This window comes from Suricata suricatta, chromosome 7 (assembly GCF_006229205.1).
Source record: "Suricata suricatta isolate VVHF042 chromosome 7, meerkat_22Aug2017_6uvM2_HiC, whole genome shotgun sequence".
NCBI classification, from domain to species: domain Eukaryota; kingdom Metazoa; phylum Chordata; class Mammalia; order Carnivora; family Herpestidae; genus Suricata; species Suricata suricatta.
In genome coordinates, this window is record NC_043706.1 from 5,636,053 (window position 1) to 5,658,911 (window position 22,859).

At 45.9% G+C, this 22,859-nt stretch overlaps 1 protein-coding gene across 1 annotated transcript in view; it reads left to right on the forward strand.

The window, feature by feature from the left end:
* The window catches only part of DCDC2 (doublecortin domain containing 2), a 149,543-nt gene that overhangs the window by 115,974 nt on the left and 10,710 nt on the right, over nt 1-22,859 (forward strand). The window contains exon 9 of the mRNA XM_029945257.1: nt 9,382-9,482. Within this exon, the coding sequence (XP_029801117.1) occupies nt 9,382-9,482 (101 nt within the window). The remainder of the gene's footprint in view (nt 1-9,381; nt 9,483-22,859) is intronic.

Genomic DNA, 22,859 nt, shown 5'->3' on the forward strand with positions numbered 1-22,859 from the left:
AGGATTCTCTCTCTCTCTCTCTCTCTCTCTCTCTCTCTCTCTCTCTACCTCTGCCTCTCCCTCTCTCTCTCTCTCTCTCCAATCCCTTTCCCTCTCTCTCCCTCCCTCACTTTCTCTGTCCCTTTCCTGTTCATGTGCACTGTCTCTCTAAAATTAAAAAAAAAAGATTAAAGTAAATAAATAAACCACTTTTAAAAAAGATCATGAATTCTATATATTGTAAATGTGTGCCTTATTCTTTGTAACTCTGAATACTAATTTTGATGAAAATCTAAAACATCTGTATCTGAAAGAAGATTAATGCAGAAATGTAGGGATAAGAACAAAATTGCCTGTGATCTGGGGCGGTCAACGGTAATAATCCTGCTTTTAAGTTCTGCTTACACTTGGAAAATTTTGTTGTGCCCATTTAAGGCCAAGGTAAAAATAACCATGGCGGTTAAGTTCAACTCTATGCAAAGAGTTACCGTTGCTTAACAGATAGAAACAGATTTAAACATCAATTACATGGCAGACGATGTCTGATACCCTGAGGAGGAAGTCAGGGAATGGAAGGAAGCCAAATATTTCACCGCGGTTGAGAAACCTCAGCCTCTGTAAGTGTATGGACACAGTCATTGTCACGTAATATTCTAAATTGCCAAAGAAAATGAAATCTTGTGATGTTCTGGTTTCTCTGGAGAGTTTCCAAGTGAGTTTATGGGACATAATGAAACACAGGGAGGGGATCAGCGGCTTGGAAAACGTTTGGGTTAGGTGGCGGGGCTGCCTCAGGCACGCTCAGAACGCTAGCAGTCGTCTGATCGGAATCTTCCTGATGATCATGTACTTGAATTCGGCGAGGTGGTGGGTGGAGGACCTGGGATCTGTGCTACGAAGGATCAGGGGCGGGTAGGCAATATCCTGTCACCAGGAGGCACTACTGCGTGTGAATCCACCCCTCCTCTCAGCCTCCCTGCCCCCTGCAGCGGGGAGACTGCTTCACACCCAGCCGGCTTCTGGAAGCGCTTTCTTTACATTTCAGCAAGACAGGCTGACAAAAGTCTATCTCCACAAAGACTTGCATATTATAAATTCAATATATTTCATGTGTGCATGTGGATCCCATTACCATTAGCTAATGAAAAGAACTGTGTCACTTCCTTGCCAATTTGGCGTTTAATTCTGCCTCTGGTAACTGATGTGACACGTTGAAAGAGTACGTGATTTTTCTTGTAAATAAACCTTAATATTTTTTCTTCTTAGAATATTGTCTTATACACTGAAAGCTACAGACTCCTTGTTTCCCACATTTTCCCCCTGTACTGGGTTTCATGAGCTACGTTTTAAAATTAATGTCTTGTTTCTAATCAAGGATTTCTTTATGAGGCTGTCTCAGTACTAAATCATAGTAAAATGTTTATAGTCACAATAAACTCCTCTTACTTATATGTAGAACTTCCACTTAATAGATATCTAAGATTTCCATAAAGTACTCAGAAATGGGCGTCACTCCGTTTTTTTTTCTTCTTTATCCGGATACATTTCCATTGATATCAGACGTGGAGGGCATCAAAACATGGCTTATGCCATTTAAAAATAATTTTTAGTAATTCTGGTAAGGAGGTACGCTTTGGACGAGATGGCCGGGCTTAAACACTAATTCTCATCAATTACTTGCATGTGTCACGCATTACTTGGTGACTTCTCCTACTCCAGAACGTTAGAGTATTGTGACATCACTCGGCTGAAACACTGATGCCCTGAGGCTGGGAAACCTCGTCGTTTCTCCTGGTCTAGTTGCGGAAACTGAACAAGCATGAGCGTCTGCTTTCCCTTTCTGCGGGAGACAGATCGCTGTTTATTATGAACTCCACAGTGACGCCGGGACTGTTCCACCTCAGCAGCTCTGCTTGCATTCTCCAGCCAGTAAAATTCACGAGGACTCAGGGAAGATAATTGAGGAGCATTTTTATTTTTACCAGCGTCTTTGCTGTTGCTTTACGGTGTAATATACACTGGAAACGTCCCTTCGCGATTCAGACAGGAAAGATTAGCACTGAATGTGGGTGTGTGTGCATCCGAGCATTGAGTTTGCTCCTTAGTGTAGGAACGGAATGAGAGGAATATTGTGTATCAAATTTATCCCCGCTCTTTAGTGTGTTAGCGCACAGCTCTTATTGCAGAGGTTTTCGGGTAGGGGAAGACATTAAAAAAAAATGGAATCCCTTTTCTTCTGGCAGATGGGTGAAAGTTTGGGGTGTTGCTGTGTTTTGCACCTTGTAGGGGAGTGAGAGAGAGGTGATAACTGGAGAACAAACAGCGGCTTGCAGGGGTTTTTCTGAACACCCGTCCAGTTGGTGTCTGCAGGAGTCAGGAAGGGGCTTTGCCGTGGCTACTGCCCTGATACTCTCTCTAGACCAGGACTTTTGTTTATTTATTTATTTTTAGTTTTAAACTATTTTTATTTTGTTTTTGAGAGAGAGAGAGAGAGAGCATGAGCACGGGAGGGGCAGAGAGAGGGAGAGAGACAGACAGACAGACACACACGGGGACAGAGGATCTGAAGCGGGCTCTGTGCTGACACCATTGAGCCAGGGACAGGGCTTGATCTCACAAACTGAGAGATCATGACCTGAGCAGAAGTGGGACGCTTGACCCTCTGAGCCACTCAGGAGCCCCTAGACCATGGTTTTTAGACACATGGTGTATTATTAGTTTCCTATTGGTGCTGTAACAAATCACCACAAACTGGGCACTTTAAGACAACACACAAATTCATGATGTCACAGTCCTGGAGGTCAGAATTCCAAAATGGTCCCCACTGGCCTATAATCAGTCTTGGCAGGGCTTTGTTCCTTCTGGAATCTCTAAAGGGGAGAATTTGTACCCTTGCCTCTTTCGGTTTTCGAAAGTTGTCTACAATTCCCTGGTTCATGTCCCCCTCCATCTTCAAAGCCAGCAATGATCTGGTGAGGCTTTCTCACACTCTGTCACCAGGACCCTGACCCTCCTGCCTCTCTCTCTCTCTCATTTATGAGGACCTTTGTGATTACATTGGGTCCATGAGAATAATCCAGGACAGTCTCCCCACCTCACCGTCAGCTGATTAGCAATGGTAATTTCATCTTGAGCCTTAATTCACCTCTGCCGTGCAATGTAACACAGTCACAGTTTCTCAGGATTAGGACAGGGGTGTCTTTGGGGTACTGTAACTTTCCCCACCACCCATGGCATACATAGTTGATCTCTGTGTTGGCCATACTCCAGCCTTCTTTCTCCTCAACCCCCTTATCCCCCTCCTCCTCCAAATGCTCTAAACCATGCAAGGGCATGGAGAATTAACGGACTAGACCAGTGGCTTCTAAGTGGTATGCTCCTGGGGTGCTTGGCTGGCTCTGTTGGTGGAGCATGCAAGTCTTGATCTTGGGGTTGTGGTTTGAACCCCACACTGGGTGTGGAGATTACTTAAAAATAAAGTCTTACAAATAATGAATGAGTGGTCGGCTCCTTACATTTTAGTGCAGCAAATATTTTTGAGTGTCTACGCTTCATTCTCTCAACAAACACATTTTGATCGACCGTGTGCGGAACTCTGTTACCTACTGGGGATACAGCACTGACCAATATGGGCATGCTGCCCGCTCTCTTGGAGTTTATGGTTTGATGGAGACTGGCAAACACAAAAACAGGACAATAAACTGGAGAAAATATCAGCTACTAGTAAGTGCTAGGCAGAGAATTAAAACACAACAATATGAATGATCAGTGGTTACCAATACAGGAAGGAGGAGGGTTTCCTGAGATCTGTGTGATGAGGAGCAGCCAGTCATGTGAAAAAAGGGAAAGCATATTCCAGGGAGAGGGCCTAAGAAGTGCAAAGGCGGGAATGCATTCTCTGTTGGAGAAGCAGCATGTGGTTGGAGTTTAATGGGCAAAGGGACAGTGGTAGGAAGCGTGTTTCAAGAGGGAGGTAAATGCCAGATCCTTGTGAGCCATGGTAAAGACCTTGGGTTCTCTGCATGAGGGGATGATGCTAGAGACTTTCTAATACTTTTTATCATCTGTTGAGCTCACTTGGCTATTTTGTGAAGGATGAATGACAGGATAGCCAGAGTTGAAGAAGAGAGACGTTGATGTATAAGCTTTGCAATTGCCCATCCTGCAGATAATGGTAATTAGTCCAAGCTGATAATGGAGATGGAAATAATACTCACAGATCTGGGATATATTTAAAAGGAAATTGAGTTGACAAGCAACAATGGAATGGATACACAGAGTGAGAGCAAGAAGGAAGTCAGGATAATGCCAAGATTTGAGCACTGAGTGGTATTTGCCATTTCTTGGTGTGGGGAATAGAGTTGAGGGGCAGTTGGCCAGGGGAGGACCAGAGTTCTGTTTTGATGATGTTTTATTTATTTTTTTTTTTTAAGGGGCAGAATATTTTCAATTTATTTATTTTTCTCCTGTACGGTCCTCAAATACCAAGCCTGCTGCTGTTTCTTAAAACTCAAATCATCTCGTCCTGTGCTCGGCACGTGCGCCACTTTTCCTTCCGGGCAGCACACACACACTCATGCCCGAGGGGACAATGGCCCTGGTCCAGGCACGGCACTAACTACCCCGGGGTCAGGTGTCCAGTGGAGCCTGGAAGGAGACGGTCGCTCCTGACACCCGCGCCGCGCAGGCCCCCGCACTCACGGACTCCTTCTCGAACATGCTGGGCCTCCTCTCCTTCCGAGGCTGCGGCGGCTGCTGCTGAGGGGCTGGGGCGGACCCCGGCTTCCCGCCTCGACCTCGCTTCTCCATGGAGTCCGCTCTGCGCTGCGCCCCCCCCCCGCCTCCGCCCTGCCCCCCGCCTCCGCCCATCCCAAACGCCTCAACTGCGACCCGCGAGAGCTCCCGTCGATGATGTTTTATTTTTAATTAACTTTCTAAAGCATTTATTTATTTTTGAGAGACAGATATAGAGCATGAATGGGGGAGGGGGAAAGAGAAGGTCATAGAGAGAATCTGAAGCAGGCTCTAGGCTCCGAGCTGTCAGCACAGAGCCCAGTGTGGGGCTCAAAACCATGAACAGTGAGATCATGAGCTGAGCTGAAGTCAAAGGCTTAACTGATTGAGCCACCCAGGCGCCCATGTTTTGATGATGTTAAGGTTGAGATGCCCATTTGATATCAAAGGTGAGAGATGTCAGGTTAAGACAATTGGATATATGAGTTTTGGGATCTCTGAAGAGGCTGATACAGATCAGAGATTCATTGGCATATGACCATGATCTTGATGAGCTTGTCGAAGGGAAGTGTGTGAATAGAGAATAGTGGTCCAACACTTAGAGGGTGAACGGAGGAGGCTGAGTTGGCCAAGGAGACTGAGAAGCAGCAGCTGGTGGTACTGCTGACACCTGGAGAGCGAAATGGAGAAATGGAGAGAGAAAGCTAGACTCATAGACTCCAACAGGCAGCCACACAGGGACAAGGCTGAAAGGCATCAACCAGATGTTGAGGCAAAGGCGTGAGACTCGGACTAACACCGTGGACTCTGCGGGCGGGCTGTGATGGAAGTCCCTTCACAGGATGAAAAGGATGTGGCCACGTGGAGTTGGGGATCTCACAGGAGTTGAAATGCCAAAGTGTTGAGGCCAGGGTGTGGAATGGCTCATCTCCTGAGTATCGAAACCACTCAGGTGATAGGTACAGGATGGAAAGACACGGATTGGTGAAGTTTCCTCTAAAATGAGACATTTGGTGGAGAGTGAGGATTTATAGGTGTTATTCATATAAATCAAACTTATATTAAAACCAGGATGTCGACATGCTCAGGGGAGGTTTTGACAGAAAATTCAGTACGTGGCCTTGACACAGAGGGGTGGGGTTAAAGGGGTTTAGAACAAGATAGGACTCAACCTGCGAGAAAGAGGTTAAACCAGGAACTTGTCTTTTGACTTAAATTTCAGTAAGCATTTCTCGAGGATTTCTTGTGGGCAGGGCACCGTGCTTATTCCTGGGACTCAAGGACCCATGAGGCAGGAAAGGCGCTACAGGGTATGTGCAGAGAAAGATAAATAGCCCATGTCTCTGTGACCTTTCCACAAGATGCTAAGCCTGTAAGGAGTCCGAGGGTGACTTGTATAGTGGACCTCAATGTATATTTACCCACCAAGCAAATGAATGAAATCCATCCTATTCGTTTAAAAACAGTTTTTCATTGTCTAGTATTGTCCCTTAATTACAGTGTGGTACCACCACGTGCACCAACTCAACTTCCTGCTGTTCAGATAACATTTAATGATATGTGCAATGCTCCTGATATGATTTTAATGTAAAAAACAGCCTTAGAAAATTACATATACGGTAAGATTCCACTTTTATGAATGAATGTGTGTGTGTGTATAAGGAGAAAGAGGGAGTGATAAAGGGAGGGAGATCCTGTTGTCAGATTATGAGTGGTGATTGCCTGTGGGTCATGAGGTTAGGAGGATATTTTCATCTTCCAAATTTTCAAAGTTGCACACATATATACAGCTTATAATCACCACATGCTGTGTAAAAATGGTTCTTCTCTAGGAATTCATAGTTCTCTATTTTTAATTTTGTATAACATGTATAGTAAACATTGCTTTCTCCTATCATGGAGTAATTTTCTAGCTGTTCTCTCTCTCTCTCTCTTTTTTTTTCTTTGCCACTGTTTATTCCCGTGACTTCCCTTCTGACCTGCCCATCTTGCTGTGCTGCCCGAGACAGCTCACACACCAGTTCGCTGATGGACAAGGCCCTCCACCCATACCACAGACACACTTATGTTTCTGTTCTCTGTGTGGCCGCGCACAATGCTGAGTTTTCGTTATTTGTCTCTGCTGTTTCTACCATGTGGCTGCCACTTTCCATTTCAACGCCCTTCCGATTTCATTTTATTTGTTGCTATTGATTTTATTTTTCATTTCCGGTGAAATGTTTATTCTGAAACACCTCGGCAAGCCATGTGTAGCTCTGGTGGGATACGGTTAAGCATTTCGTTGAAGGTGAGTATTTGAGAACACACTCCATGTCTGTAGGTTATTCTTGGGACTTGTCTTTGAAAACAAGTGCAACACATGAACGCTGAAATGTCACCCAAAAAGTCAGGTGCTTAGGTCATCGCCATAGGGCAGTGTCCTTCTCTGCAGGTTGACTCCAGGGACATTTCGTAGATGAGTGTGATTATTGTATTCTAAGGTAATCCAGAAGGGAGCAATGAATGTCACACATGCCTGGTTTTCCTTTTAAAACCGTAGTGGAGATAACATTTGATAAATTGTGTAGCCTGGTTTTTGAAATCTGCCTGTGAACGTTTGCAAGGTTATGACCTCCACATGTGAATAAGGCAGAATTTATTTCTGTTGTTTCCAACATTGTTTCCTTGAGTTCCAAGTTCCAGAATTGGAACTATTGGACCAATAGCTTCCCCGATGTCTGTTGACTCCGCTTTTGGGGACTTGATCACTCCTTTCCGTTTTTCCTCCTTTACAACAGAATAATTATAAGTTATTTTCGTGGCCCCTTGCAGCAGCTTTCCCTGTACTTTTGTTAGGTCAGGGATGGCTTTGTTGAGTGCACGACCAGAACTCTGCATTTATTTCTACATCTGTGAGGACGTCATCACATGCTCTTTCTCATTTTCTACATCCTTTCCTCCGAGATTTCACTGTGGGTCCATTCCCAGCTGTAAGACACAACATGTCAGGACATAATCCTTGGATGTGCTGTGTGGGACATGTCTTTGGAGGGGGGTTAGTACTAGTAATGCCGATGGTGACATCATCATTTGGTTATGATTTTGTAAGGATTCCTGTACAGATGTATATTTTTTATTTTTATGTACATATCAGATGATTTAAGTGAGAACACTGATGAATGAAAACAACCCTGGATTGCTCAAGCATACAAGCTGGAAAGGATCACTGGGTGGAAAGACTTCGTTGGGTGACAGGAAGGACCAGGCTGGGAGTCCATGGTTGCTGTAGATGATCCTCAAAATGAGCTAATCCATGCAAATTAATCTTACACGTATAGTCAGCTTTGAGGGTAGCTGTGTCATCCCTGGTTTTTAAGAAGGAGAGTAGAGAAGCTGATATCCAGTCAAAGTACGAAAAAAGTAATTAAAAAGGAACATGGTTTCTCTAGAAGAAGCCAGAAGGGTTTGAGTTTGGTTACGTTTGCTCCCTCCGTCCCTCCCTTTTTCACTTGGTTGTATCTGCTCAGTGCCCACAGCCCTCGGCTACCTCCCCTCTCCCAGCGCTACCGTTAGGGGCCTCACTGGGGGCGTGTGTGCATGTCTGGACAGACGCTTATTGGTCCCTAAGCAACCTGAGCGGACGGTGCACACCTCATTCATAGCTTAGGTGGCCACATCGACCCACACGGTGCCTCATCTAGAACTCAGTCTCCACGAATGTAAGAATCTGTTTTACGTTTAATCAAGAGTGACTTTATAACATGAACACTCTGAAGTGGTATCATGTGACACGCGTCCGGTCACTGTGCGCTTGGAAGCAGGGCTCTCTTGGGGAAAATAGAGGGGATTTCAAGACAAAGGGGGAAACCATACTTTCTACAGTGCAGGGGGTTATCTAGTCCTATAATAGGTTATCCGAGAGGGAGGGGAGTTGGCCATCCCTGGAGATCCTTAAAAGTTGGACAGAGGAACCCTCTGTGAGAAGGACCGAAGCCCTGAACCTATTTCGGGGCCCGCCGCGAGAATGACAGACAGCTCTGGGACTCCTTGATGACGTGGCCCAGAGGAGAGAAGACCGAGGGGAAACAGGAAAACGACTTCGGATACGGAAAATAGCTGACGTTGCTTTCTGTGGGGAAAACAGGTCACGGGAGCCTAACCTAAAGTCCTCGAGACTTAGGTTCATTTTACAGCTAAGTAAAGACCTAGGTGGTGAAAATCCTGCGGAAGTCTGCAAAATAAAAGATTGTTCTGCGTGAGTCGCGGAGTCAGCTCTGTGATTGCATAGCGCTGTCCTCAGCGCACAGCATTCTCTTTGGGAAGCGGAGCCTGTGAACCCAGTGCTTTGCAGCCACCGAGAGTCCCCGCTGTTTCCTGGATAGGAGTGGCGAGCAGGTGATAGGTGTGAGGTCCTCTCTGTCCAAATATATCTGCAGGGTTGTGTTACCAAATCAGCAGCCAGAGGGTGAGGGAGGGGTCTGGGACCTGCCCTGCTGGCCCCGCCCCGTCTTGGCCACTCCCGTCTTCCCACGGGAACATGCACGGGAACTGGGGGGACGGTGCAAAGGGAGCCAAGAAGCCCGTTAGAAAACGTGATCTCCATTAGGTATTTGACTGTAATTTTAACATCAACCACATGATGTCACAATTGGATTTTGATTTTCGCTGTGCATTTGTCTCCCATAACAGATGAAGGCGTCTTCAAAGCTGGGACAGAGAGGCCGGAGACACGGGGGGCAGCAGAAGTCCAAGAAGATGAAGATACTCAAGTTGAGATCCCAGTGGATCAGGTAGTCTCCACATCTTTAAAAATGCACCTAAGCCAATCGCCACTTTTCCTCTTTCGAGTTTTGTGTTGCCTGCTCCAAGCCCTTCCTAGCCATAGGCTGGTCGAACCTGCTCCGGCAGCCAGGTGGCTGTGCAATGTTAAACACAAAACAACACACACACTTCCAGTCTTCCTAGTATTCCTACAAAGAGAATAGCCGTTTGGACGGTCTTTTTTAAAATTTTTATATATTTACTATAATTCTGGAAAATGATGTAACTTTAATAAATAACTTTGAAGAATAAGGTGCAATGGGGTAAGCCATGAGAGGCAAAGAGGGAGACATTTTTTGATACAGAAAAAAATATTGACTTGGGGTTTTTATCTAGAAAAAAATTCCTCCGTTTAGAAAAGGAGTTTTCTTTCTCTTCCCCCTCCTCCTCCTCCTTCTTTCTTCTTTCTTCTTCTTCTTTTTAATGCTGTGATATTCTCTCCTACAGGGTCTTTGAAATTGCAGTGGTTGGAATTTGTTTTTCATAGAAGAATTGCTTATACAGATGCATCTCAAATATTTGCTTGTGTGTTATATTGATTTTCCTTTTAGGCCAATGGAACACTGTATTTGTAAGGGAAGAGAAAGAGACGGTGAGGAGGAGTGTGTGTGTGTGTGTGTGTGTGTGTGTGTACATGTGCTTGCAGAAGGGATGAGGGAGTGTAGTATGGGTTAAATGATGCAAGAAATAAGTCAGTTAGGCTTTTTAATATCATTCATGTAGAATTCTTACATTTCTAAATGGAGGACTGGAATTTAGGTGGGGGGATGGAAATCATACCCCAGGCTCAAGGGAACACGAAGTCACTAGGAATTGCCACTCGTCCATCGGCTACTATGTGATATTTCCTTTCCAGAAAGCAAATTTCACCATCCAGCAAGCTCCCTAGACGGTCTTCTCAATTGTATTTGTCCTGTGGCAGTGAGACTGCACTTGATTGTTCCGCCGGCATTTTCCGTGAGCGTCACCTTCCTGACAAAAAGCCTAATGTGCTAAAAATCACAGAGCTTTAAAAAATCCAATTTATTACCCAGGATTAGCTACAACTAATAATTTTTCATAAACTCCAGTTATAGGTATTTTTTCCCCTGAGGGAAAAATGGAATTTTAAGTCTTCAGTGAGGCTATAATTAAATGTTACATTTTAAGACAAAGAAGAGTAATCATCATGTGTAGACAGTACCAAATAGCTGCCAAAAACCAGGCTAATTTATATTCCAAAGCCAAAATGCTAGAAATCAAGGAAGATCATACCACTGTTACCAAAAGAGAAATCTCTTTGTTAATCACTCAACAAGTTTCAAAGTCTCTGATAGATATTTCTTTATTTAAATTTTTTAAAAATATTTATTTATTTATGAAAGAGAAAGAGCAAGAGAGTGCACAAGCAGGGGAGGGACAGAGAGAAAGGGAGACACTGAATCCCAGGCAGGCTGATGCAGGGCTCAAACTCACGAACCATGAGATCATGACCTGAGGCGAAGTCAGGAGGCTGACAGGTAACCCACTGAGCCACCAGGTGCCCTGGTATTTCTTTCCCTGTAAGTTTGGCATCACAAGGAGCCAGCAGAGGGAACTGGTCTCTGAAACGACCTGAATAGCCATGGGCAAGTGTCTGCAGACCTCCGTTTCTCATTCGATAGGAGAAGGCTAGCGTGTTAAAGTAGAAGCGTGCAGAGAGACCCAGTAAACAGATTGGTAAAAGCTGGGCGCCGTCAGCACACTGATGTCAGTTCGAAGGAAATAAAACCGGGTGACAAAAGGTCAGGCTTACGTTCTTCTTTGACCCTATTAATAACAGAACTGGACTTAGCACATGCAGTTGGCAAGAGACACAGGGTCAGGTCCTAGAGGCGTTCTCTCTATGGCCTGGAGACCTTCTGCTCCACATCCTAAGCAGCTATGTTATCAATATTGTGAAGAGCCAAGTGAGGGTGTGGAGAGATTAGTGCAAAGCTCTGGCACAGTAAGAACGACTCGAGGACGCACCTTGTGGTGTGCCAGGTGCTGTACTTGGCACTTTTATCTTCATAGAATTGTGAGGACAACCCTGAAACACAGGTCTCCTCACCCCTGCCTCATGTGTAGAAAGAAAATGAGCTCATGTAGATGGGATTGCTTATCTAGGATTGTACCACCATGCAGAGGAGTTGGTATTTGGGAAAAAAACCCACCTTTTTTAATGTTTATTTTTGAGAGAGAGAGAGAGAGCATGCCGGGGATGGGCAGACAGAGAGGGAGACACAGAATCTGAAGCAGGCTTTGGGCTCCGAGCTGTCAGCACAGAGCCTGACTTGGGGCTCACACCCACGAGCTGTGATATCATGACCTGAGTCGAAGTCAGACGCTCAACCAACAGAGCCACCCAGGCGCCCTGGAGTTGGTATTTGAATGCAGGTCTGTCCAATTTCAAACCATATGAGTAATCTGGGGAAAGAGTATTAAATGCAAAAAAAAGAAAAGACACTTATTAGCTCAAGGGAGGAAAAAATTCTATGTGAGAGCAGAAATACAGTCATTGTATACTACTTGGCTCAGCTGTGAATGACACATACAGTCTCTCTTGAGCCATAGCTATTAACCTTTTTGGACTGATTTCCTATCATCTAAATGGTTCATATTAACACTTTAGTCAAGGGGCCATGAACAAAGCTGTGTCTGTGTGTGCACACGGGCGCGCGTGTGCGTGCACGCATGTGTGTATAAATACCATCCGTAATTGGCCAAGTCATTTGTCTGTGCCTGAAAGGCAGATCAAGTTCTAGAAGTAAATATCGAGGCCTCTGCTGGAAGCCAGTTCCCCATGGATCTCTTGTGTTGCGGCAGAAGTGATGAGCAGAGGTGCAGACTGCCTTTGTCCAGACTCTTTTCAAGGATGTTGGGAAGGACAGACCTTCCTGTGTGACGGCCATTCTCAGCTGGAGGCACCCCTGCCTCTAAGGGCTGTTTGGCCATTTCTGGGGACATTTTTGACGGTGACAGCTGAGGGACGACTCCTGGCATCTGCTGGGAAGTGGCCAGGGGTGCTGCTAAAGGACCTCTTCATGCACATGGCAGCCTCACAGCAGAAAACTGTTGAGTCCAGAATGTTAATAGTAGTGACACTGTGAACGCCTGCTTTAGGGCAAAGGCCCAGTTTTTTATTGTCTGGTGTAGTAAAGATAATGTCTTCCTCTGGTGCCGAGGGCAGGCAGGTTTACTATCTATGATGAAAGATATGGTGCCATTGAACTGGGTGCTCCAAATGAGCTAAAGTAGGAAATGCTGTGTGGTGTGGATTTTAGCACGATGAGAGTATTCGGAAGAAGAAGATCTGGGTCCGCTAAGCTGAGGGCTCTTTCTGTGAAACGTAAGCCACTATGTGCATCACCTCACCCCCCCTTCCCACTGCCCTGTGTGGGGACGCCTTGGGGAGCGGGTGCAAATGGCGGCACTGTGCTGCTGTGAGCTGTAGAGTTCTTTGTCTCTGACCCAGGGGTCTTCTGTCTTCTGCCACACCCCTGAAACCAACAGCAGACTGATGGATAGGCTTGTAAAATTTAACCCTCCCGTTGTCCTCGGTAGCCCTGGCTAGCGCTCGTGTGTTTAAGCGTGTGTGTGTGTGTGTGTGTGTGTGTGTGACTGTGGACTAATTCCATCCGAGAGCACGGCTGAATTCTGTTCCAACGCCCAGCTCTTGTCATTTCTTAGAGGCAGGCTAACAATCCTGCATCTGGTACTACTTCCAAACCCGTGGAAAACTGAAGAATGGCACATTTAAAAAAATGTGTTTGGGGAGGCCAGAATCAATATCTTTTCTCAGAAGAGAGTTTAGTCTAACAGGAATAAAGTTTTCTTTTAAAAGTTTATTATTACTTTTTTGTATGCACACTCCCTGTCAGTCTGGTCTCTCCTAAGTGGGAGAGCAAGTGCCTGACTAACGGGTACCTGTGTCACACCCTGGCGACAATGACTCCTGTGTCCTTTATGAATTGATGCTTTCCCAAGCTAGAGAGGTGAGGAATGAGCCTCCTCCCTTATGTGAAGGACGCCGCCTCTGGGAAGTGAAGGCTGATCGGGAGGACACATGTCTCAGAAACACAAGCAAATAAATATCTATAAAATAGGCAAGTGAGCGGTGATAGTTTACATTTTGTTCCATTTGAGAGAAGAGGGCAGAAGGTGGGGGTGGGGTAGCAGCTTTTGAGTGGTTTGGGATCACTCGATAGCTTTCCTCATCCATTTGCAGTTGGTTTCGAATAGTAAAACAATGAGAATTACAACATGTTTTTATGCTAAGTCGGTTCCTTAAATAGCATTTAAGCTCTTTTGCTAGAGCAGTGAAACCTTTTTCCGTTTTGTATTTTAATTGGAGGTTATGATCTATGTCCTTTTCTTGTTTATTTAAAACTTAGTAAACCCTTAACCGTAAAGTACACAAATAATACTTTTTGAAGTTTTAACAAAGGTTATAACAAAAGTAGTGACCCCGTGCCTCACCCCTCCTCCCCTGGATCCCTGCTCCATACAGGTAGCTCATTGGAATTGGTCCAGCTCTTTCTCGTAGAATTCACTGTATTTCCAAACCATACATCCTTCCCTCCCTTCCATGTTAAAACCTCTGAAATCTTGGGGCCTTTAGGTCTTAGAAGCAATCACATGTCAGTTTAATTGGCTTTTTTTTTTAATTTTAAGAGGCACATAAAATAATGGAGATCCTTTTACTAGGTGGCATCTCAAACTTGATACATAGTAAGTTTCGTGATTATACTTGTCAAATTTAGATATGATTAACTTTACCCCTAATGACTGTGGAGGTCTTACTTGCTCTCGTCCCCCACCCCGCAATAAGGCCACAGGCGTACAAATGCACACACGTGACCCTCTTCGTTTTCATCACTTTAATTTGATGGTGATTTCTGGCTGAGTCAGTATTTAATCTGTACATTATCTTTGCTACGTCAGTTGAGCCACAGAGTGGATTCTGGTTCCGTTTCCTTTCTTGGGTGACACTCTCTTCCCCCTTCTTCCTTCATTTGCCTTTTTTCCTCCATGATTTCATTTGTGTGGTTTTCTGTGTAGCTATTACCGAGCGATCTCTGAGCTCTGCCAGGAGGTTGATTTCCTCTTGGTGTCCTCAAACCTGTGCAGTGATGATGGGATTTCAGCTTCATTTTTCTCTCAGACCCTTCATCTTCTGCCTCAAGCGGGGCAGGCATTCTCTGGCTCTGCCTTTTTGAGTTATCCTGCTATTTTCCTTACCATTATTTTGGGAATTTCCTTCACTTCTCAAGGGGATAGATCTCCTACTCCTTGGCCTCCGCATCGTCCTCTTTCTTGGTCACACCTTCTTTTTTGTGGAACTCACCCCCATGTAGCCTCCTGGGAACAGCTGTGTGGGAAGCACGTTGTTGTGGAGACTTCCCATGTCTGAACTTGTCTTTTTTTTCTGCTCAAACTTGACTGTGTGGCTAGGTATAAAACATTAGGTTAGATAATGATTTCTCTTAGAATTTTGAAACCACTACTCAGTTGTCCTTCCATCCAGAGTGCCAGCTAGGAAGTTTTGTGCCATTCTGTTTCCTGAAGCTTTGTAAATAATCCCCTTTCCCCTCTCTGGATGCTTTTAGGTTCTTTTGTTCCTGGTGTTCTGGAAGTTTCCAGTTATGTGCCGTGGTGCAGCTTCTTTTGCTTACTGGACTGAGTACTCAGTGGACTTTTAAATTTTGGAGGTGTTTACTTTTTAGTCCTGAAAAATATTATTTAACTATCTCTTTGACGATTTCCTTTTTCCCTCTTCTCTCTTTCTGGAACTGCAAGTATTTGGAATCTTTTTAAAAAATATTTATTTATTTATTTTTGAGAGAGAGGGGGAGAGAGAGAGAGAGAAAATCCTAAGTGGGGAGAGAGAGAATCCTAAGCAGGCTCCGTGCTGTCAGCACAGAGCCGGATGCAGGGCTTGAACTCATGAACCTCGAGATCATGGCCTGAGCTGAAATCAAGAGGTGAATGCTTAATGACTGAGTCACCCAGGAGCCCCTGCACACATTTGGATATAGGCCTTATTAGACCGACTATCCTTTATTCCATCTCTATAAATTATTTTTTCTATTTTCTTGACTTCTTTGAAAATCAAAAAAACCTCAGCATTTATCTTCCATCTATTGATTTTTTTGTCATCATATTTTAAATTTCTAAGGGCTCTTTCATATTCTATGAATGTTCATTTTTATGGCATCTTGTTCTTGTTTTATGGATGTGATATCTTCTTTTATATCTCCAAGGGTTCTTCCATTATTTTCAGCTTTATTCTGTTTCTTCTGGGTATCTTTGTTTCTTTTCTATATTTTTATCTCTGTCTCATTGTTAAAGGCTTCTTTTGTGTGTCTGGTTGGATTTTTAAAAAAAATTGGCATATAGGGGTGCCTGGGTGCCTCAGTTGGTTAAGCATTTGACTTTGACTCAGGTCAGGATCTCACGAATTGGAGTTCAAGCCCTGCATCGGGCTCTGTGCTCTCTGTGTGGAGCCTGCTTGGGATCCTCTGTCTGCCTCTCTCTCTGCCCCTCCCCTGCTTGCTCTCTTTCTCTCAAAAATAAATAAACACTGTAAAAAATTTAAATTTTGAAATATATCTGACATCTACCATTGTCTAACTTTACAGTGTGTGTCCAGTTAGATTTCATAGTGAAGAACTGAGGGAGCTCTGGACAGGCACAACTCGTCAGGTTGGGGTTGTTTCGCTGTAGAATGACTGGATTTTGCCATCTCATAGGCAGACTTCCATTTTTCAATATCTGCATCATTCTTTTGGGTTGGTCTGTTTTCTTTGAATGGAATCTTTCAATCTCTTGCCCTGGTGGTACAGGCCCGGCAGTGAGCATTTGGGCATCTGACTGTGGGAAGGGGACTTGGGGACCGTACCATTAAGTAGAGATTTATTGCTCTTGTTTCCAGGATGGTGCCCTTGTTCTCAGCTTGGCCTGAGTCCAGCTCCCCTGTAGTTTGACACCGTGGGAGAGGAAACCTCCTGCGTTTCTCAAGGGCAGGGAGGGGGTCCTGGGGGTCTGTCTGCTTCTCTTAAAGACCCTAAGCCAGTTTCCCTATTTTTAGTCACCTGCGTCCCTTCTTCCAGAGATAGATGGTGCCTCCAGTCCCTCAGCTTTCTGGAGGTTTTCCAGCGTGCACAGATAGCTTCTTGGCTTCCCCTCCCACGGGAGCACATTTTTCTGCCTCACTTCTGCTGTTACTGGCTTTCCTGTCTCCCAAATTTTGTGGCTGTGATTTCTTTTCAGGTTTCTCTCTCTCTCTCTCTCTCTCTCTCTCTCTCTAATTGCCTTTACTGACAGGTTAGAGGAGCATCAGAAGGGAGCTAAGAAGAAAACCCCTGGTATTTGTTCAGTTTACTGTGTTTAACCAGAAATCTCTTCCACGATAATCCATCACGGGGAAAATAAACTGTCTTTACAGACTCTACACTAGATGTGAAGCCGGCAGCCTGTGGCCATATCTCCTAGGAGAGGATCCTCTTTGGCTGGCCCAGGGCTTACAGCACCGCCTTCAGAGCTGGGGTACCCTTCAGCGCACCCCAGACAGCAGCACATCTGTGCCTCTTGCCCAGCCCCGGGGGGCATTGCCCTTCGTGACTATTGATCCACACATACAGAACCAGTGCCATTTAAGGGATGCTTGGGTGGCACAATCCATTAAGCATCCTCCTCCTGATCTTGGCTCAGGTCATGATCTCATGCTTTGGGAGTTCGAGCCCTGCATCGGGCTCTGCGCTGGTGGTGTGGAGCCTACTTGGGATTCTGTCTCTCCTCTCTGCTCCTCCCCTGCTTGTTCTCTCTCTTTTTTAATAGATACACTCTAAATAATGCCATTAAAAAATCCATAGTCCAGAGGCTGTAACCAGAAACAAGACGTCTGAAGTCCCACGATGCCCGTGGACATAGTTCTGTGCTCTGAGCCCTCGTGTGGTCTCCCCACTTACCCACCCTGCGCTTGTGGGGGGTCATGGCTTCTCCGGGAACAGGCGAGCTGGGTGGGCAGCTTACCTGCAGGTCTTGTTCCCACATAATAAAATGCACAGGAAGATGAAGGAGCCTGCTTTTTCTGACCGGATCCGTCGATCTGCTTCAGTGGAACATATTTGTTAAAATCAGAACTCTCAACTGTTAGAAACCAGAAAGAAAGCTTGTGCACAGTCCCTGTTTGCCATCAATGACACAACCTCCCTCCCCCATCTTCCCACAAAGTCACAGCCTGTTGATGTCCACACAGGTGCCCAGGGTTCCTGGCTTCCAGCTTGGATCTGTCTGTCTGTCTCTTTCTCTCTGTCTCCGAGCACCTCAAGGAAAGGCGGTGGGAAATGAGGGACTTTCTCATTATCCCACAAACAGCGACACAGTCCATGTGTGTGGAGGGCTGCTCAGCGGTCACTGCCTTCGCTCACGGGAAGGGCGACGCTGTTTCCCCCATTCTTCCCCTTCAAGTCCCGTCCTCCCTGCGAGTCCTCGCCGCACCGTGAGCCTGGCACACAGCTTCAGGAGTCGACAGGCGGTGATCGGGCTTCCCAGTTTCCCTGTGCATCACCAGACGGGCTCTTCGTGACATCCTGTTTTTAGATTTGTGTTTACTCGATGGAAATGCTGTAGAACATTAAAATGTAGCCCCCAGGGATTGCTGATGTAAGAGAAAAATCAACATTTACTTCTAAAGTGAGAGAACTTAATGGGGATTTCTTTTTTCTAATCATGACTAGAATATCCTCATGCTAAACAAATATATGTTTTCTTGTTTAAAAAAATAAATATTTTTGAGCAAGCGAGAGAGAGTGCACACACGTGCACAACAGGGGAGGGGGAAAGAGAGAGGGAGAAACAGAATCTGAAGGGGACTCTACACTCTAAGCTTTCAGTCCAGAGCCTGATGCGGGGTTTGAACACTCATGATATGCGAGATCATGACCTGAGCCGAAGTCAGACATTTAACCAGCTGAGCTACCTAGGTGCCCCTAAATACATGCTTTCAGTGTTTCATACCTTCCTGAGTGGTGTTGGGGGAACATGAGGAGAATCGTGGGCTGGGTGAGCCAGACCTCAGCAGGTGGCGGGCCAGGGCTTCCCTTTGCTGGGTCCTCATGGGATCACACAGGTGAACTTAACCATCCTTTCTGTAGGTCCTGGGACTTCAAACCATGTCTAAATGTGTTTTTGTTTTGTTTTGTTTTTGTTTTTTCCCCTCTGTGAAAACTGAGAACAGGAAGTAGTTCTTTGCTCGTGAAAAATTGGAACTGATTATTTCAAAACACCTTCACTTGGGTAGGAGATGACTTTTTGTTCTCCTGGCAATGGAAATGAAAACCAGTGAAGTGACTTCTGTGTTTTCAATGCCAATGTCCGAGCTCTGTGGGTGAATCTGCAGAAACACCTGTCCGCTCAGGAGCCGGAAACTGCCCCTCACTCTTTCCCAGAGCGCAGATGCAGAGAGTGTTATGCGAGAAGTGGAGGTATTTAGGGTGTCAGTTTGTTTCTTTTCGGTTCTGATCCCTGGTTCCTGGCGGAGTGTGTTCCGGGGAGGGGGAGGGGGAGGGGGAGACACAGTGGTTAGGTAGGACACCTGGACTAGAAAGTTCTGACTTGCTCTGTTGTCTCCGAAACTGTCTTCAACATCCACACATGCCTCAGGGATTCTGATGTCAATAAAACTTACTTTTTCTTTTTTTAAGTTTATTTATTTAGAGAGAGAGTGCAAGTGGAGGAGGGGCAGAGAGAGAGAGAATGCAGGTGGGCGACGGGCAGAGAAATGAGGGAGAGTGAATCCCAGGCAGGCTCCATGCTGTCAACCTAGAGCCTGATGTGGGGCTCAAACTCACAAACTGTGAGATCATGACCTGAGCCAAGGTCTGATGCTGAACCCATCCAGCCGCCCAGGTACCCCGGCATTTACTTCTAAAGTGGATGGGGGGTGTCTGGGTGGCTCAGTCGGTTCAGCGTCCAGCTTTGGCTTAGGTCATGATCTCACGGTTTGTGGGTTCAAGCCCCGTGTTGGGCTCTGTGCTGACAGCTCAGAGCCTGGAGCCTGTCTTCAGATTCTGTGTCCCTCTCTGTCTGACCCTCCCCTGCTCATGATGTCTCTTTCTCTCTCAAAAATAAATAAAAACATTAAAAAAATATAGTGGATGGGACATGAGCTATAGGTCTCTGTTTAGATGCCCTTCTCATTTCTAATTTTTCGTGCTGCCGTGACCCTAAGAGGCATGATGGGAGTTTTCAAGTGCAAATCATCTCAGCCGCCTGGTCCGTCTGTGCAAATGCCATCCAAGTAATTGATGCTTTCGATATTTTGTGACTTATTTCCATATGATTTCCATATTCCATCTTCCTTCCTCTTGCCAATCAGGAATCCTGAGTTAACCTTAGTAAACTGCATACATATTCTCAAGAAATTCCGAATACTTGTGGTTTCCCCTGAGGCGTCCCCGCCCGGACACAGCCGGCAGTCATAGGACCTTCCCTGATTGCCATAGAAATCAACCTTTATCTTAGAACGTCCCCACCAAATGAGCAGTGAGACACGCATACGAGCCAGTGCAGGCAGAAGTCACTAGGAATACCAGCACCGTGTCATAATAAGGAGAAACACAGGACTCTTCTAGTGGGACCTTTCTAATAACAATATTAAGAGCCATCGCTTATGGTAAATAATGTGCTTTTGGAAAGGTGTGAGATCTCGGCCTTCTTAGAAACGCTTCCATGGGTAAGGGTGCATATTGTCTGCAGTTATGCATATGTATGCGATATGTCTGTAACTCTAGCTGCCCTGTGGATGATCTCGATGACCAAGAGGCCGAGGGGCTGGAATCATTTAAATGACTTCTGTGATCCTTGAACCATATGTATATCGGTTTAGTGAGTGTCATGGAGAGGGCGTGATGAATATCCTTTCTTGACTCTGGTGAAACATGGGGATTGTACTTACGCAGGATGAGGGATTCCACAGCTGATAGGCATGAGCTAGTCCTGGGATTTTAGGATGGGTGTGCTCTGGAGAAACCATTGCTACCAGAAAACTGCTTCTCTTAAAATTCTAGTCACAAGTTGTGTAAAACTTGATGTAAATACTGGGGGAGAAGACATAAGCATAGGCCGAAGTATCTTCCTGATTTGTTGACTTTGCAATGCTGAGTTTCCCTTTTATAACATGGCCCTTGATAAAGGACGGCGGGGTGACGTGATCAGATGAACATGGCAGAACTGTCTTTATGGCTAAACATCATTCTGTCATTAGTCAATCCCCCCAACTTTTTTTTTAATTAAAAAATTTTCTTAAGTTTATTTATTTTTGAGAGCGAGTGTGTGTGTATGAGCAGGGAGGGGCAGAGAGAGCGGGAGACACAGAATCAGAAGCAGGCTCCAGGCTCTGAGCTGTGAGCACAGAGCCCAGCGTGGGGCTCGAACCCACAAACAGTGAGATCATGACCTGAGCCGAGGTCGGTTGATCAACTGACTGAGTCACCCGGGTGCCCTGAATATTCTCCCAATTTTCAGTAAAATTGCTACTTTTTTAAACTGGTATTTTTTTAAAACATAAAAATACTATTTTTGTGTGAAGAGTCATTATTTCAAGGTAGCATTTACAATTAGAAACTTTGACCCAGAGGGTCTTTCTAAGTGGTGCGTCTGTGACCGTGCTGTGCGCAGGCACCGGGGGAAGGCCCGGAGTGCGTGCTCTGCTGGCTTTTACCTGTGGGGGCACGTTGGTGTTTAATTCAAGACCACGAACGTATACATCCATGGCACATTTGGGAATGGACACAAAGATGAGTGAGAAAGAGCCCTCGCTTCTGGAAACTTCCAGACGGCCTCCGTAGAGCCCCACTATTTCATACGCATTCCAAACACAGTTGGCGGCATCTACCTGACAGCAGCTCCCATCACTGTTTTGGTCTCACACACAAACAGCGGTGAGCTGCACACCACAGGGGAGTGTGCCGAAGGCCTCTGCCCGTCCCACGAGGGCACGGGGAGGGCGTGCGGGCTGCCTGAGGGGCCAGGAAGGCCTGGAGAGGAGAGATCTGACGGGAAGGTGTGCTAAGGGGCTTCTCAAGGAAATGGGCAGGGAGAGGGAGAGAGAAGAAGGAAGATGAATCTGGACGTGGGTGTGAGGGGGGTGATGACAGTAATAAACATGCGTAGCTTGTTAAGTTTTCAAGGGTTTTCTACGTGCAGGATCCTGTTTGCTCCCAACCACAGCCATGTGTATGGCCAACACCATCCTCAGATTCCAAAGGGCGCTTGGGCGAGGCGAGGCGGATTTGCTGGCCCAAGGCAGCAGTCAGCACGCCTCTCACGTGGCCAGGGGGTGCCGGCATCGCAGACCTTGTGTGGGACCCCCGTGACCCTGCTCAGGTGCGGACATGGTCTCTCCGGCCCACCTGAGCCCTGGCTCCTGCCTGGGGCAGGGGCCCTGCAACTGGACCTGCGGGAAAGGACCTTTTCCCTTCCTGTTTCCCTTCTTCCTTCTTCATGTCTCCCAAGTTGAATTGCTATTTCTTTTCTTTTCTTTTCTTTCTTTTTAACATTTATTTATTTTTGAGAGATAGAGACAGATCATGAGCAGGGAAGGGGCAGAGAGAGAGGACAGACAGAATTGGAAGCAGGCTCCAGACTCTAAGCTGCCAGCACAGAGCCCGACGTGGGACTTGAACCCACGAACTGTGAGATCATGTCCTGAGCTGAAGTCAGATGACTGAGCCCCCCAGTCTCCCCTGGATTGCTGTTTCTTTGTCTTATTTTTTCCTTTGGGTTCCCTGCTCCATCCTCCCCATGCTCCCCAGCCCCTTGCTTTGACAGCTGTGTCTACCTCTCTGTATCTACATTATTAATGTTATCAGGGACTTCGTCCAGCTCTTTGAGGTGTGGGTGGAGGGGGGCTCCATGCACCTGACGGCTGTGCTCAGTGACTTCACGCTGTGATCCATCCCACGTAGCCTGGCAGTCAGGCAGGTCCAGCCAAGTGGACAGAGGCTGAGAATTACCTGGGGGGTTTGAAGAAATTAAATAGTTCCAAAGATTTTTCTTGTTGAAGGTTAGGGGAGTAGGAATATTTTTCTAGCACTTTCTGTATTTTAATTCTAAGTAAGCTGGTGGGTTCAGATGTGTTTGTTAGTTTGTTCATTCAGCTTTGTTATTCATTCAACACCGCCAGTGATGACCTACCAGGAATCCCGGAATAATTTGCTGAAGGGAAGCTTTTTATACCCGAGACAGGAGATGTCTGCCCAGAGTGCAGTTACAGAGTAAGCAGGGAGGTGACCAGAGTTTGGTCCCTGAGGTGGCCCATTCTGTGGGCGTGTTAGCAGACA